This window comes from Sapajus apella, unplaced genomic scaffold (genome assembly GCF_009761245.1).
Source record: "Sapajus apella isolate SASKATOON/1434 unplaced genomic scaffold, GSC_monkey_1.0 scaffold229, whole genome shotgun sequence".
Taxonomy (NCBI): domain Eukaryota; kingdom Metazoa; phylum Chordata; class Mammalia; order Primates; family Cebidae; genus Sapajus; species Sapajus apella.
The window spans coordinates 488,754-504,465 of record NW_022437169.1 but is presented as its reverse complement, the minus strand read 5'-3'; the positions used below and the strand labels follow the sequence as shown (position 1 = coordinate 504,465).

General features: G+C 52.1%; 1 protein-coding gene across 1 annotated transcript in view; it reads right to left on the bottom strand.

Annotated features, from left to right (window-relative positions):
- PI4KA (phosphatidylinositol 4-kinase alpha) overlaps window positions 1-15,712 on the bottom strand; it is a 149,790-nt gene that overhangs the window by 11,663 nt on the left and 122,415 nt on the right. The window contains exons 33-43 of the mRNA XM_032271316.1: window positions 13,471-13,629; window positions 13,078-13,229; window positions 12,797-12,904; window positions 12,034-12,161; window positions 9,452-9,571; window positions 9,038-9,117; window positions 8,719-8,912; window positions 6,835-6,925; window positions 6,288-6,455; window positions 5,564-5,617; window positions 419-539 (exon numbers count right to left, since the gene is read on the bottom strand). Of these exons, the coding sequence (XP_032127207.1) occupies window positions 419-539; window positions 5,564-5,617; window positions 6,288-6,455; window positions 6,835-6,925; window positions 8,719-8,912; window positions 9,038-9,117; window positions 9,452-9,571; window positions 12,034-12,161; window positions 12,797-12,904; window positions 13,078-13,229; window positions 13,471-13,629 (1,375 nt within the window). The remainder of the gene's footprint in view (window positions 1-418; window positions 540-5,563; window positions 5,618-6,287; window positions 6,456-6,834; window positions 6,926-8,718; window positions 8,913-9,037; window positions 9,118-9,451; window positions 9,572-12,033; window positions 12,162-12,796; window positions 12,905-13,077; window positions 13,230-13,470; window positions 13,630-15,712) is intronic.

Below are 15,712 nucleotides of genomic sequence, written 5' to 3'. Positions count from 1 at the left end.
ATGTTCTCATGAGCCAGCACTCTTTGAGGACCTTAATAATCCATCTCTGACAGTGCAGGGGTCCCAAGGGTGTGCTATTTGCGAACCACTGCCCTGGGCTGGTGGCCCCTTCCTCACAAAGAGTCACACTTGTGTTGAGCATGGAGACTTATGGAGAAGTAGCCACTGGAGCAGAAGAGTCTCGCATGCGCTTGGGAGTACAGGGTGGTACCGAACAGCAGGTTAGCAAAGGCATCATGAAGGAGGGGTCCCGCTCCCTTGCATGCTGAAAGGTGAGAAGAGCCCCGGCAAAGGGTGGGAGTGGAGGGGTTGGTGAGCTGGGGCAATGCAGGCAGGGGAGGGCCCTGGGGGAGGTAGAAGGCACTGGGCAGTGCACTGAAGATGGGGAGTGAGGCCTGTGGGAGGACAAAATACTCACGGTCTTTCTGGTGGCCCTCTTCGTCTAGATAGATGTTAGTCTTCATGTTCCAGATGAACTGGTGCGCCAGAAGCTGGGATTTAGACGCTGCCCACAGAATATACTCCCGCACATAGCCCATCTGCAAGAAAGCAAGGTCCCTGTCAGCTAGGCTTGGAGGGCCCTGTCCACCAGGAGGGCCTTGTCAGCAGCTGCTGACTTGCAGCATTTGGCAGGCCCAGCAAGAGTGAGGCCCAGTGGTTCTAGCAGTGTGGACAAGCACTCCAGGATTGGTGGTGAGTCCAGCCAGTGGCCAGGCCAAGTTCCAGCTGGCTGGTGGCTGGGAGCCAGCGGCGGCGGGGGGACGGTGGGCAGGGGTACAAAACAGGCTTCAGTCAGCCTTTGTCTCCTCTGTTTCTTCCCATGGGTTTAAGAAGCACAACTCTCAAAACAATTTTTGGGGTTGTCAACTACGAGAAAAAGCAGGCTGCGTACTAAAAACTCATTTGTGAGCTGGTTGTTTAAAATGTTCCAAAGTGACAGACAGGTTCCAGAAACATGAAGATACCTCCTTCACAAGTTGACACGTTGGTATGATTAGACTTTGTGTCCCCACCCAAATCTCATCTTGAATTGTAATCCTTAGGCTTTGAGGAAGAGACCTGGTGGGTGGTGACTGGATAATGGGGGTGGTTCCTCCATGTTGTTCTCATGACAGTGAGTGAGTGAGTTCTTGGATCTGATGGTTTTATGAACGCTTGACAATTCTTCTTACACACACACTTGCTCTCATTCGCTTGCTGCCAGGTAAGACGGGCCTGCTTCCCCTTCCACCATGATTGTAGGTTTCCTGAGGCCTCCCCAGCCACGTGCAACTGTGAGTCAATTAAGCCTCCTTTCTTTATAAATTACCCAGTCTCAGGAAGTTTTTTTTTTTTGAGACAGAGTCTCGCTTTGTCACCCAGGCTGGAGTACAGTAGTGTAATCTTGCCTCACTGCAACCTCCACCTCCTGGGTTCAAGTGATTCTCTTGTCTCAGCCTCTCAAGTAGCTGGGATTACAGGTACAAGCCGCCACGCCCAGCTAATTTTTGTATTTTTAGTAGAGATGGGGTTTCACCATGTTGGCTGGCCTGGTCTTGAACTTTCTGACCTCAGGTGATCCACCTGCTTCAGCTTCCCAAAGTGATGGGATTACAGGTGTGAGCCACTGAGCTCGGCCAGGAAGTTCTTTATAGCAGTGTGGAAACGGACTAATATACACATTTATGGTCGCCATCCTAAGGACCTCTCCTCCTCTTCCTTCTTGGTTATTTTCTGCCACTCATATTAGTAACTCCAGTTTTTCTTTTTAATTAAAACAAATTTTTGTTTTGTTTTGTTCCTAGAGCCATAAGATTTGAAACTCCAGTTTTAATTCCATGCTGTGGTTTAAAAAGGTGACCTGGCCGGGCGCGGTGGCTCAAGCCTGTAATCCCAGTACTTTGGGAGGCCGAGGCGGGTGGATCACGAGGTCAAGAGATCAAGACCATCCTGGTCAACATGGTGAAACCCCGTCTCTACTAAAAATACAAAAAATTAGCTGGGCATGGTGGTGTGTGCCTGTAGTCCCAGCTACTCAGGAGGCTGAGGCAGGAGAATTGCCTGAACCCAGGAGGCGGAGGTTGCGGTGAGCCGAGATCATGCCATTGCACTCCAGCCTGGGTAACAAGAGCGAAACTCCGTCTCAAAAAAAAAAAAAAAACAAAAAACGGTGACCTGACCTTTCTGGGCAGCCTCCTGCAGTCTGTGCCCACCGATCTGGTGAAGTATCCCTTGGATGGACATTTTTGACCTGGGCGAGTGGGAGGTGTTCTTACCACAACAGGCAGAAGTCCTTGCTTTGGGTTTCCCAATTCTAACCCAGCAAATAGATCTAAAGGTGAACTATGAATGTTCAATGTATAGTGTTTTTAAATATAAATCTGCTTTATAATTATGTAAACACTGACAAAGTTCCAAAGTCAAAATTATTAAATATGGTACATATCTGTCATCTCCATCCTAATCTTTCCCTCTTTGACCATTTTTATTAGCTTTTGGTCTATTGTTCCTTTTTTCAAAAAAGTGTAAACAAATATGTATATACAGTCGTATTGCCACAAGCGATATGAATTTTTTTTTTTTTTTTTTTTTTTTGAGATAGAGTCTCGCTCTTGTTACCCAGGCTGGAGTGCAATGGCGCGATCTCGGCTCACCGCAACCTCCGTCTCCTGGGTTCAGGCAATTCTCCTGCCTCAGCCTCCTGAGTAGCTGGGATTACAGGTACGCGCCACCATGCCCAGCTAATTTTTTGTATTTTTAGTAGAGACGGGGTTTCACCATGTTGACCAGGATGGTCTCGATCTCTTGACCTCGTGATCCACCCGCCTAGGCCACCCAAAGTGCTGGGATTACAGGCTTGAGCCACTGCTCCCGGCCCATGATATGAATTTTTTTAAACTTAAAAAAATATTTCAGGCTGGGCATGGTGGTGCACACGTGTAATCCCGGAGCTTTGGGAGGCTGAGGCAGGTGGATCACCTGAGGTCAGGAGTTCGAGACTAGCCTGACTAACATGGTGAAACCCCATCTCTATTAAATACAAAAAAGAGGCCAGACATAGTGGCTCACGCCTGTAATCCCAAAACTTTGGGAGGCACGAGGCGGGTGGATCACCTTATGTCAGGAGTTCGAGACTGGGCTGGCAAACATGGTGAAACCCCATCTCTACTAAAAATACAAAATTAGCTGGCCGTGCTGGTGCACACCTGTAATCCCAGCTACTCGGGAGGGTAAGGCAGGAGAATCGCTTGAACCTAGGAGGTGGAGGTTGCAGTGAGCCGAGATAGTGCCACTGCACTCTAGCCTGGGCAAGACAGACACTCTGTCTAAAAAAAAATAATAAAATAAATACAAAATATTAGCCAGGTGTGGTGGTGTATGCCTGTAATCCTAGCTATTTAGGAGGCTGAGGCAGGAGAATCACCTGAGCCCAGGAGGTGGAGGCTGCAGTGAGCTGAGATCGTGCCATTGCACTCCAGCCTGGGCAGCAAGAGCAAAACTCTGTCTGAAAAAAAGAATACCAGCTGGGCACAGTGGCTCACGCCTGTAATCCCAGCACTTTGGGAGGCCAAGGTAGGGGGATCACCTGAGGTCAGGAGTTTGAGGCCAGCCTGGCCAACATGGCGAAACCTGATCTTTACTAAAAATAAAAAAAATTAGCCAGGCATGGTGGCATGCACCTGTAATCCCAGCTACTTGGAAGGCTGAGGCAGGAGAACTGCTTGAATCCAGGAGGCGGAGGTTGCAGTGAGACCAGAGTGACACTGCACTCCAGCCTGGCCGACAGAGCAAGATTCTGTTTCAAAAAAAAAAAAGAAAAAAAAAATTCCCTAAAAATGGAAAGCAAGAAAGAAAACAGTGAAACTTGCTGAGTTGTGAGTTGGTACAACCACCCACAGAAGAATCATTTCAGGCAGCCATTCTCTGGTAGCCACAACCAAGAGTTCACATGGAGGCCCTGGGCGCTGGCTCAGAGTCAAGCAGTCAAGGGAAAATAATGTGGGAGGGGAGCTGGGGAAGGAAATGGGTTCCTGAAGAGACGGTGCCTCATGACCATCCTGTAAGTTGGCACCAGTGTGAAGGCTCCGGGTTGGTGAGTGTGGCTGTGTGTGGCTCACACGTATCACCACTCAGAGGTACAGAGAACGTGGCACTACTTAGTGAGGGCAGTGAATGATTCCACAGGACTCGAGTCTTTCAGCAGAGGCTGGCTGCTGTTCTAGAAGCACTTTGGTCTACAGACTCTAGGACTAGCCCCTGGGACACTCAGCCATGGCACTCAGCCAGCCCACAGGTGGGCCAGAGGGGTGAGGGCTCAGCCAGGACACATGGAGGCTGCTGCCCGATTCAGCCAGGGAAACGAGGCCAGCCCAGGGTTGGGGAAGAGCGCAGACAGGCTGCACTCAGACACAGGGTGCAGTGGTCAGGCTGGCACAAGGGCACAGGAGGCTTGGGCTCCTGGCTCTGGTCATTTTTCTGTGCCACCATCTGTGCTCAGCACTTTATGTCCACGGACACTGTTATGGGCTGAATTGTGTCCCTCCAAATTCATGTTACAGGACCTCAGAATGGTACTGTATTTGGAAACAGGGTCTTTACAGAGGTGATTAAGGTAAAATGAGGTCAATGGAGTGGGTCCTAATCTAGTATGACAGGCGTTCTTAGAAGGGGAGATTAGGACACAGACACACACAAAAGGATGACCCGGTAAGGACTCAGGAAACGATCAATCAGCCAGGGAGATATGCACGGTGGCTCAGGCCTATAACCCCAGTTCTTTTGGAGGCCGAGGTAGGCAGATTGCCTGAGCTCAGGAGTTTGAGACCAGCCTGGCCAACATAGCAAAACCCTATCACTACAAAAAATACAAAAATTAGCTGGAGGCGGTGGCACAAGCCTGTCGTCCCAGTTACTTGGGAGGGGTAGAGGGGACGGTGCTGAGGCGGGAGGATCGCCTGAGCCTGGGAGGATGAGGCTGCACTGAGCTGAGATCACGCCACTGCACTCTAGCCTGAGTGACAGAGCAAGACCCTGTCTCTTAAAAGAAAAAAAACGAAAGCCATAGAGACAGGCCTCAGAAGGAAGCAACCCTGTCCAGACCTTGACCTTGGACTTCTGGCCTCCACAATTCTGAGAATAGACATTTCTGTCATTTAAGCTGCCCAATCTATGGTGCTTCGCTACGCAGCCCTGACAGACTGACACGTATGTCACCTCGTTAATCTTTCTCACTACTTCCCGCTGAAGAGAGCAGGATTCAGGGAGTTGAGGTGACCCCACCAATGACAGGGGAGCCCAGCCAGGCTGCCTAGCCAGGCTGGCAACAGCCCCAGAACCAGCTCACTCTGCAGAGCATGCCTGGGCCTCAGGGTGAGGCAGTGGGTGAGCAGGGCTTCCCCTGCCATAGCGCTGGGTATCAGGGACAATCACAGGAGCTGGGATAGGGGAAGCCAGGGGACTGCTGGGCAGCCCTGCCCCTGGGAAAGCTGTGAGGAGCCTGTGAGGACTGGGGACAGACCGGGCACAGGCTGGGTGTGGAGCACACTCTGCGAGTGAAGAGGGCAGCTGTGGGGTGCAGGCTTACCTTGTCATACCTGAGGGCCTGCACGATCTGGGGGATGTAGAAGAGGATGGCGTCCTGCAGAGGAGGAGGAGTTGGCCATGACTTCTGAGAAGAGCCACCGACCCAACACTATGGCCCAGGCCCTGCCCCTGCTTCTGCTCTGCCCACAGTGGGGCTGAGAACCGGGGAAAGTCCGGAGAATGGCAGGTAAAATGACTGAAGGCTTAGAACACAGGAATGAAGGAAACAGGAAACAGGAGCAAGGCTCCTGCTCTACAGTGGGCAGGAGGGCCTCACGCTCCCCATGGGGAGCCTGCCTCAGGGAAATGGTCTGCTGCGGGTCAGACTCTAGAACATTCCGGAGGCCCTTCTCCACCATCACTGTGGGTGTCTTGTGGGCTCCCTGGGCTCCTACAAGGAGTGAGGGACCCTCCATGGACAAGGTCACTGTGGGGTTCTCAGGTACAGCCGCATTGCTGTGTGGGGTGTGCACGGCCACCGGGCTGCCTTGTAATCAAACTCAAGTAAGCTTTATGTCTTTAACACCTCACTCAAGTTAAAAAACAAATGTAACTAGAGAACACGTTCAATTAGAACTAAATCCATCTTCTACAACTACTTGAACAAAAACAGGGAAAGGACCAGTATGTAACGAGGTGACCCCGTGGCCGATGGCAGGGCCTGTGCCTCTCTCCACATGAGATCCCTCCCAACAGAGGCCGGCTCAGCAGGGCCCTGGGCTCACCGGTGGGAAGGACCGCAGGACTTTCACCCCGTACTGTGCTGTGAGAGGGTGCGGTGGGTACATGCTGGAGAAGTAGGAGAGGCCTGTGGGTGGGTCGGTGGGTGCCCAGCACAGCACGTGGCTGAGCTCCGGAGCGTCGGCGTCGATGGTGTGCCAGGTGACCAGGAACTGAGGAGAAGGCGAGGAGACGCTGTGGCTTAGGCAGTCCCGGGGCCTCTGAAGACACCTGGCCCGTGGGCCACACCACAAGGATGGCCATGAGGAGTGACATTTCTAAGCATTTGTAACCATGTGGAAGAGGCTTCTGATGTGTTACGGAAAACAGCCTAACTGCAATTAGGGTGAAGTTCATTACATTTTTTTCTACTGTAAACAAAATAAATGCTAAAGACATGGAATAGAAAACACAGGAAATCAGAAAAATCATTTATAGCACTGAAGTTGCCAAGTGGCTATTTTTGTCTAGTTTCTAGTTTTAGGCACTTCTGGCTGCAGTGTGCTGTTTTGCAAAGTCTGAACTCAGGCCCTGGTATGTGGGTCACAGTACCTTGATTGCTTCAGGCACATCACTAACGGCTCCTGGGTCCAACCGAACGAGTCGGGTCACTTCATTCCCGATGGCTTCTGTGTTCTTAAACCTACAGTGCACAGAGGGTATGGGTGATGTTGCCTTGCCAGAGAACCCATGCTCTCCTACCACACTGGAGTGAGGGGAACCAGAGGGAAACACCAAACTCGAGGGATTCACATCAATACCAAGTGACAGCTTGCGTACAAACAAATAGAAAGAAGACCTGCTATTTGATAGCACAACAGGGGGACTACAGCCAGTAATAACTTAATTGTACCTGGAAAAATAACTTTAAAAGAGCGTAACTGGATTGTTTGTAACTCCAAGGATAAATGTGTAAGGGGATGAATACCCCATTCTCCATGATGTACTTATTTCACATCGCATGCCTGTATCAAAACATCTCATGTACCTCATAAATATAGACATCTACTACATATACACAAAAATAAAAATTTTTAAAAAGTTTAAATCAAAAAGTTTATCCAGGTGACAGCTAAATGTTCTTCTATGCCACTAACTGGTTAGGTCAGAACACTAGTGTTTAAAAAAAAAAACAAAATTATAATCTGCTGTGATGAAATGCTGGAACTTTCTTAAAGAAACAGGAATTTTCCTGGCCGGGCACGGTGGCTCATGCCTGTAATCCCAGCACTTTGGGAGGCCGAGGCGGGTGGATCACGAAGTCAAGAGATCGAGACCATCCTGGTCAATATGGTGAAACCTCGTCTCTACTAAAAATACAAAAAATCAGCTGGGCCTGGTGGCGCGTGCCTGTAATCCCAGCTACTCAGGAGGCTGAGGCAGGAGAATTGCCTGAACCCAGGAGGCAGAGGTTGCGGTGAGCCGAGATCGCGCCATTACACTCCAGCCTGGGTAACAAGAGCAAAACTCCGACTCAAAAAAAAAAACAAACAAAAAAAAAACCAAAAAAAAAAAACCCAAAAAAAACCCAGGAATTTTCCTACACTTACTGTTCAAGGGGCTTCCTTTCACCATCCTTGTCTTAACCACCCCTGCCCCCGGCCTCTTATTTCTTTTCCTACCATTTCCTCCCCTGACCCTCCATAGCTGCCCGTCCAGTGAGTCAATGTCTCAGTCCGCAGTCCGGGGGCCACAAGGCACCTGGCCCATAATGGGGCAGCTACTAGTTTCCAGGTGTTCCCATCTCACGCTAATGCAAGGTGGATGTCCCATGAGCACTGTGCTTTGAGACAATGCAGAGTTGCTTGCAGTCCTACTCCAGAGGATCAAAGTAGGGCTGGAGGGAGGATGCAGTGCGCTGGCAGGTCTGGGCTCACGGTGGAGAATCAACCACCCTGGACACATTCACAGGAGGCTGGGGACCATCTGGTGGGATTCTAAACGGGGACTCTGCAGTCCCTCTCAGCCACCGTCAGTCTGAGGTTCTGTTCCCATAAGAGCTGCCACAGAAGACTTCACAGGAATGTGGCTGCTGTCTGTAGCATGAGCCTCCTCGAGGTACCTGCTGCTGAAAGGTGACATCCAGGAACAAACCCAAACCCTCCCCAAGGCGGTTTTGACATGCCTCCACATGCCTCCTTTCCAGCATGAATCAGATCTTGGCTCTGAATTCACCCTGCTGCTAACTCCCTAGGCTCTAGGTACTGTGGCACCCCAGACAGGCATCTGACAAGATCACGAGGGTTGTTGGGGTTATCTCTGCACAGAAAGGCTGGGGGAGTATCGTGGAGCTTGAGGACAGGCCTGTTAGACTACTTCCTGACCATCCTTGGGAGGGGCTAAGGGTGCTCCCCAGCACTCATGACCCAGCTGGCAGGCGCCCTGCACAGGACCTCTGGTGAGGCCTGCGTCAGGCCGTGGTGCCTGGGGGCCCACCTTGCAGGCAGCTGCACGGCCAGGTAGGGAGAAATGCTCCAGGCAAGGTTCACATTGTCCTTCCACTGCTTCTCACTCAGGCTGATGTACTTAGATCTCCAGTTGGCCACACTGTTCTCTCCGGCCTGGTCTAGCTCCAGCTCCGGGGCTGACAGTGGGTTGTACCATGTGATGAGACGCTCGATCTCAGTGGCCTGGCAAGACCAGATATAAGGCCTGATGCACACACCTTCTGTGAGTGCCCACACGCTGCCCTGGCCACCAGGTGCTGTATGGGCAGGTGGTGGGTGGCAGGCGCAGATGGACCTGTAGGCCTTACCAGCAGGGACAGCAGCAGTGTCCTGCGCTTCATGTAGTATTTGTGCAGCTGGGAGCCCCGGTTGGTTTTCTTAGACATGCCTAGGAGGAAAGACAAAGCACAGGTATAGTCCTCAGATGCTATCTGTCTGCCCTGAGTTTCTTTTTTTCTTTTTTTTCTGTTTTAGAGATGGGGTTTCACCATGTTGGCCAGGCTGGTCTTGAACTCCTGACCTCAGGTAATCCAACCACCTTTGCCTCCCAAAGTGCTGGGATTACAGGTATGAACCACCAGACCCGGCCTTGCCCTGAGTTTCTAAACCTAGAGGAAGTTTGCAGTGCTCTGTTCTGCTGTCTGAGTGAGTGTCTATCAAGCAACTCGCAACCCAAATGGTAACTTGCACGTGATGGCCCCAAGAGCACGCCTGCCACCAACCTGACTTCTTGGAGATGGTGGACATGCCGCTGGACAGGGGGTAGGTGTTGATCCAGCCTTGCGTGGCCTGTTGCCGAGAGCCAACAGTTATGTCCAGGTTGCTCCGGGTGTCCTGATTATCTGAGGGCAAATACATTGTTGATTCTAGAGTGAGGTGGCTCAAGAAAAGGTATCACAAAAAACAAACTAATATTCACCAGAGATAAGGCAATTAGTGGTGGGGTGGGTACTTTCTAGAGTCCTGGAACCGACTGCAGGAAAAAACCTGTCTGGATGGTGAGTTTTTCAAGACCATAAGAAGTTCTTTTGAATAAAAATTTGTATAATATTTCTTCTATCCTATTTATTTATTTATTGAGATAAGAGTTTCACTCCTGTTGCCCAAGGTGGAGTGCAATGACGCGATCTTGGCTCACTGCAACCTCCGCCTCCCGGGTTCAAGCAATTCTCCTGCCTCAGCCTCCCAAGTAGCTAGGATTACAGGTGCCTGCCACCAAGTCCAGCTAATTTTTGTATTTTAAGTAGAGACGGGTTTCACTATGTCGGCCAGACTGGTCTCCAACTCCCGACCCTGTGATCCACCTGTCTCAGCCTCCCAAAGTGATGAGATAACAGGTATGAGCCACTGCGCCCAGCCTATTTTTATTTTGAGAGGGAGTCTTGCTATGTTGCCCAGGCTGGAGTGCAATGGCACATGGAGTGCAACAGTGGCGTGAGCCACCATGCCCAGCCTTCTTCTATCCTTTAAAATAGAATAGGCTGGGCACAGCGGCCCATGCCTGTAATTTAAGCACTTTGGGAGGCTAAGGCAGGAGGATCGCTAGAGGTCAGGAGTTTGAGACCAGCCTGGGCAATGAGGCAAGACTCTTATCTCAATAAAAATAACAACAACAAATCAGCTGGCAGAGCTGGCATGTGTCTGTAGTCCTAGCTGCTTGTGAGGCTGAGGTGGGAGGACTGCTTGCACCAAGGAGTTTGGGACTACAGTGAGCTATGATTAAACTACTGCACTCTAGTCTGGGCGACAGAATGAGACTCCGTCTCTAAAAAAAAGTAAAAAATAAAATAAAATAAAACAAATATAATTTTTTTTTTTTTTTGAGACGGAGTTTCGTTCTTGTTACCCAGGCTGGAGTGCAATGGCGCGATCTTGGCTCACCGCAACCTCCGCCTCCTGGGTTCAGGCAATTCTCCTGCCTCAGCCTCCTCAGTAGCTGGGACTACAGGCACGCACCACCACGCCCAGCTAATTTTTTGTATTTTTAGTAGAGACGGGGTTTCACCATGTTGACCAGGATGGTCTCGATCTCTTGACCTCGTGATCCACCCGCCTCAGCCTCCCAAAGTGCTGGGATTACAGGCTTCAGCCACCGCACCCGGCCTCAAATATAATTTTCTTGACAAAGGATGGCAGTTATCGGATCACTGGCAATGTACAGTCCTTTAGTACAGTGATAACTTGAGGCCTGTGGGGGCAGACTGTCAGGACTGTTTGCCCTCGTCTAAGTGGAGCCAGAAAGCTGCCTTACAAATTACTGCATCTGCTTTTTTCTTTCCTTTTTCTTCTAGTCAGGTTGTCAGTGTGGGTCTGCTAAAGAAAACCCTCTTGGCTGGGTGCCGTGGCTCACACCTGTAATTCCAGCACTTTGGGAGGCTGAGGCAGGTGAATCACAAGGTCAGGTGTTCAAGACCAGCCTGGTCAATATGGTGAAACCCCATCTCTAGTAAAAAAAAATGCAAAAATTAGCTGGGTGTGGTGGCGTGCACCTGTAGTCCCATTTACTTGGAAGGCTGAGGCAGGAGAATCGCTTGAACCCAGGAGGCGGAGGTTGCAGTGAGCCTAGATCGTGCCACTGCACTCCAGCCTGGGCAACAGAGTGAGACTCCATCTCAAAGAAAAAAAAAAAAAAAAAAAAAAAAAAAAATAGAAAACCCCCTCTCATCTCTCAGCCTGCTTAGCAGTCAGCTAGGTGCTGGGGGAACGACAGCGCGGCCTCCTTGCAGAGGTTTGCTGCTTGTTTGCATGGCGTGTTTTCCTCAGGATTCCCTTCCCTGGAATGCTTTGCCCCATCCACCCTGCATGTCTGTGCAGCCTTTCAGACTCAGCTCAGCTGTCATCTCTTCTGGAAACCATCTCTGACTCCCCAACTCTGGATGGGCCAAGTGTCCGTCCCCGAGGAGTACTCCCACAGTCCCCTCATAGTGAAACCACTGTCCACGTGACTGCCTCCTGCCAGAAGACAACAGACCATGCCCCAGTCATGTGGGCGCACCAGCCTCAGCCCAATCTAGGGTCATCAGCTGCTCAAAGTGGTATGTGAACGCAGAGGGTGCCAGCGCAGGCAAAGCGCGGTGAGTGGAGTCCACTCAGGTGCCTCTGGTGTGTGTTCATGCTTCTCAGCTCTGGCCAGAGAAGCAGAGCCAGGCATGCACTGGCCTCCAATGACTGCAACACGGCCAAGGCCAGGGCTCAGGGGCGTCTAATTGCTTTTCCTCCCCACCTCTGTCACCCTCGGGGCTGCCCACGTTGCACCCTTGTCCAGCCTGCCTCCACCATGAGTGGTGGCACTGCTGAGGGTTACCTGGGGGCACAAGCTGGCTGGCGGTCAAGTACTTCTTATCTGAGAACATGGCGGTCCAAAATTTAATCATGATGCTTATGTCTTCACGCAGCCGCTTCTCTCCTTGAGTAGGGAACTTTGGGGGACAGCTTCAAACAACCATAAGAGGACAAGGGCTGAGTGCCTGGTGTCAGGGACTAGAGGCCAGTCACACAAAGCAGTGAGAGGTGAGGTAAACAGTTTCTCAATGACAAAAGGTCAGCCCAAAGCCAGTCATTAGCAAGGATGAACTGGCCCACTCCCACGGGAAGGTGTGGTGGCTGACGAGCCCTCTTGTGCCCTCCTCCCTCACTGCCCACAGCAGCCCCTACAGGTTTCCGCTGAAGCTGTGCTGTGGTAGATCACGGCAACGAAGCTGCACGTAGACAATAGCACAGTCTGTGCGTGCAGAGCCCCAGGCAGTGGGTGTTTGTAATTCTTCATGCAATAAGCCTTTACATTAACAGGGAAATTAAATGGACACACTTAATCTCCTAAATCAGTTGAACTGAGGGAAAATTTGCCTACATCTTGTTGGGAGGCTAGCTCTCAGTAACGGGACACACACAAAGGGCTGAAGGGTATTTAAATCCAGAGGGGCCAGGGCTACTGAAGGAGGAGGCCGGTGAGCACAACTGGGCAACTGTGTACTTGTGTGAGTGACTTCCTGGGGGTCTGGGGTAATGGAGCACTCGGAGGGGCTGGGCCATCTCTGGCCGCTGCACAGCACATCTGGGGGGAGTACCTGAAGTAGTCAAAGGCGGTGGAGTAGATCTTCTCCCGAAGCACGTTGCGGATGGTTGCATTTGGAACCACGTCGGCGTGCAGGAGGGACAGCCCCAGGGTCAGCAGCCTGTGAGGGGGCCCAGGACCGGTCAGAGCAAGACTCTGGACTCTCTTCCCTGCCCTTCCAGGAACAGCTCACGGAAATGTGTTCCCCATCTACAGAAGTACTGTGACACACAGAACCCCATGACACACTGCACACACCAGGGGCCATATGCTCCCCAGGAAGAGGGCCCTCACTTGAAGCGGGGCCCGATGGCCGCCACGTGCCGGTTCATGCTCCCCTTGGCCCCGCCGATGTTCAGGGACATGGAACGCTGTAGCAGGCTGGAGAAGATCTCCACCTGGTCAGAGCTGCAGTACTTGGCGATCTCAAACCGCTGCACCAGGAACTGAGCCAGAAGAGAAAGATGCTGTGGTAGTGGAGCTGAGCCAGCCAACCCTGGGGCCGCAGAGACAGCCGAGGAGGGGCTCTGGGCTGACTGGCTGGGCTTGCTGGAGGCTGGAACAGTCACCCCCACCCCCAGGTCTGGCCGTCTGAAAACCTGCAAGCCCTGGGCTCCGCTATCCCCGCCCCAGGAGCAGTCCTGTCCCCCCAGGTGGAGCACCACAGGGCCTTAGTGGGGCACATACGTCGATCCAGATGTAGTGGGGGGTCACTTCAGGGGGACAGGGTTTGGGCTGACTTGCTTCCGAGGCGGCCAGGGGGTCTGCTTCCTTTATCTCAGCAGAAAACAGGCCAAACTTCTGCTCCACCGTCATGTGCCAGGCCCCTGCCATCTCCCGCATGAACTGCAGGTACAGAAGAAATGTTAGCTCCTCTGTGAAGCACAAAAACATGTTTTCTCTAATTAAAAAAGGAACATGCTCACTGAGTAAGATTTAGAAACCGAGAAAAGTATGAAGAAAAAATCAAGACCGCCTATAGTCCCACATCCCGGGGTCATGGGTGTCAGTGTTTGGTGTATTTCCTCCAGCCTCTGGAGGCTGCATTCTATTATTTCACGGTGTGGATGTTGTAGGGTGCGAGGTGGCAGCACCTGGATGTGTCTGATGCCCTGGATAGGCACTGGGCAGGTGACACTTCTCTATAACTCTGAGGACCCTCTGTGGCTGTGAGCAGGGAGACCCCTGTATGGGCTGCTGAGCTGGCATGGGCAGGACAGGGTTCTGAATTCAGAGCCTGGCTCTTCCTCTCCACCCCACACAGACCCTACCCAATGCCTTCATCCTGCTAACCAGACCAGGAACAGCCCAAAGAGCCAAAGGGAGTCTGCAGCCACCATGGCCAGGCCTGGGAGCCCAGGGTCGGGCTGCTCCCATGACCCAGCCATGCTCAGCGAGGTCCCCACTCCATGGGGAGGCATGAGGGGTGACCGGAGGGAGCAGCATGGTGCCCTGGAGACATCTGGGTGCTGGAGAGAGTAAGAGGTGTGGCTCCCACGTGGCAGGCCCCCCACAATTTCTGGGTGTTTTTACAAGGAGATCAAGAAAAAGCATCTGGCATCTGGCCATAGATGATTTCTATCCCTCTGTTGTCCTAGCAATACCAGCTCCTGCAAGGGCTTCAGATGCCTGTGCAGAAGTGGTGAGGCCTAGCAGAATACACACTGCAGCTCCCTCCCCAGTATCCATCCCCTCCCTTCTTCCTGATCAGGTGGATCAGGGTGGCCACGTAACCAGTTAAGGACTCTCAGCCAGGCTCCCTGCTGGCTGGGGTGGCCACTGTTCTACTGGCAACTCTAATAAGCCAAGGAGAGCAAACTGGGCAAGGCCCTGGGAACGTGTGCCATGGTGAGCTTCATAAGGTCAAGGCAGCTGGTCTCTGACTTTTGCACTCTGCCCTTGTCTTCCTTCCTGCTGGGAGGCACAAAAGCCATCTGGAGATTGTGAGGGGAGAGACAAAGGCCACATAAGCCCAGGATGGCCAGGGGCCGATGAGATACTGGGGCGGGGCTGCACTGCTCCGTCTGCTGCTTCCCTCTAAGCTGCCCATGGCGTGAGGACTCCTGGGCGGACAAGGCACTAGAGCCTGCTTTCTGTTTCCTACAGACCAATGTAAGTCTTATGGAAGCAGACAAGAGAGAAAAAAAAAAAAAAAAGAAAAAGAAAAAATGGGGGGAAGGAACTGCCAGGGACAAGAAGCCATGGCAGAGCCACACTCCCGCCTATTTGTTAAACAACCACATCCTGGTGGCTGCCTCTGTGCCAGGGCCTCGTGGGCTCTAGGCATGGCGCCGTGAATGAAGACAAACATGACCACACAGTCTATGTCAGGGACCACAGACAACAAGAAATAAGCTACATGCACTGAGAAATGCAGCAGTGAGAGCGGGCATGTGTGTGACAGTTAGACAAGGCGGCCAGGGAGGGCCCCAGCAAGGAGGGGACACCTGAGATGAGCCCTGGAGGAGATGCAGGAGTGAGGCGTGAGGCATGGCTGTCTGAGGGAATGCACAACAGTCTATAGTGGGAGCAGCCCAGGAGGGCAGCTTCGTAAGTGAAGCTGAAGGGATGTGCTGAGAATCATCTGTGGGAAGTGTATGCAGGACCCCAGCATGGCTACAGCACAGCAAGTGAGGGGAGGAGAGGCGATGGAAGTTAGGCGGCAAGGGGGCTTGCCGGTCACAGAAACAAGCCTGTCTTCCAGTCTGCGGTAGGGCTCTGGTTCTCCCATGGCTCGCTCCAACTACATGTGGAGAAGGGGAAGATGCCTGGGGGTGGGGAGCAAGAGGCCAGGACAGGGGGCAGCAGCTAGGATGCTGGGACTTGTCAGATCCTGGATGAACCTCAAAGGTGAAGCTGATGGGATATGCTCAGAGTCATTTGTGGGAAGTGCACAAGAGGGAGTCAAAGACGTCTGAGCAGAGGGAAG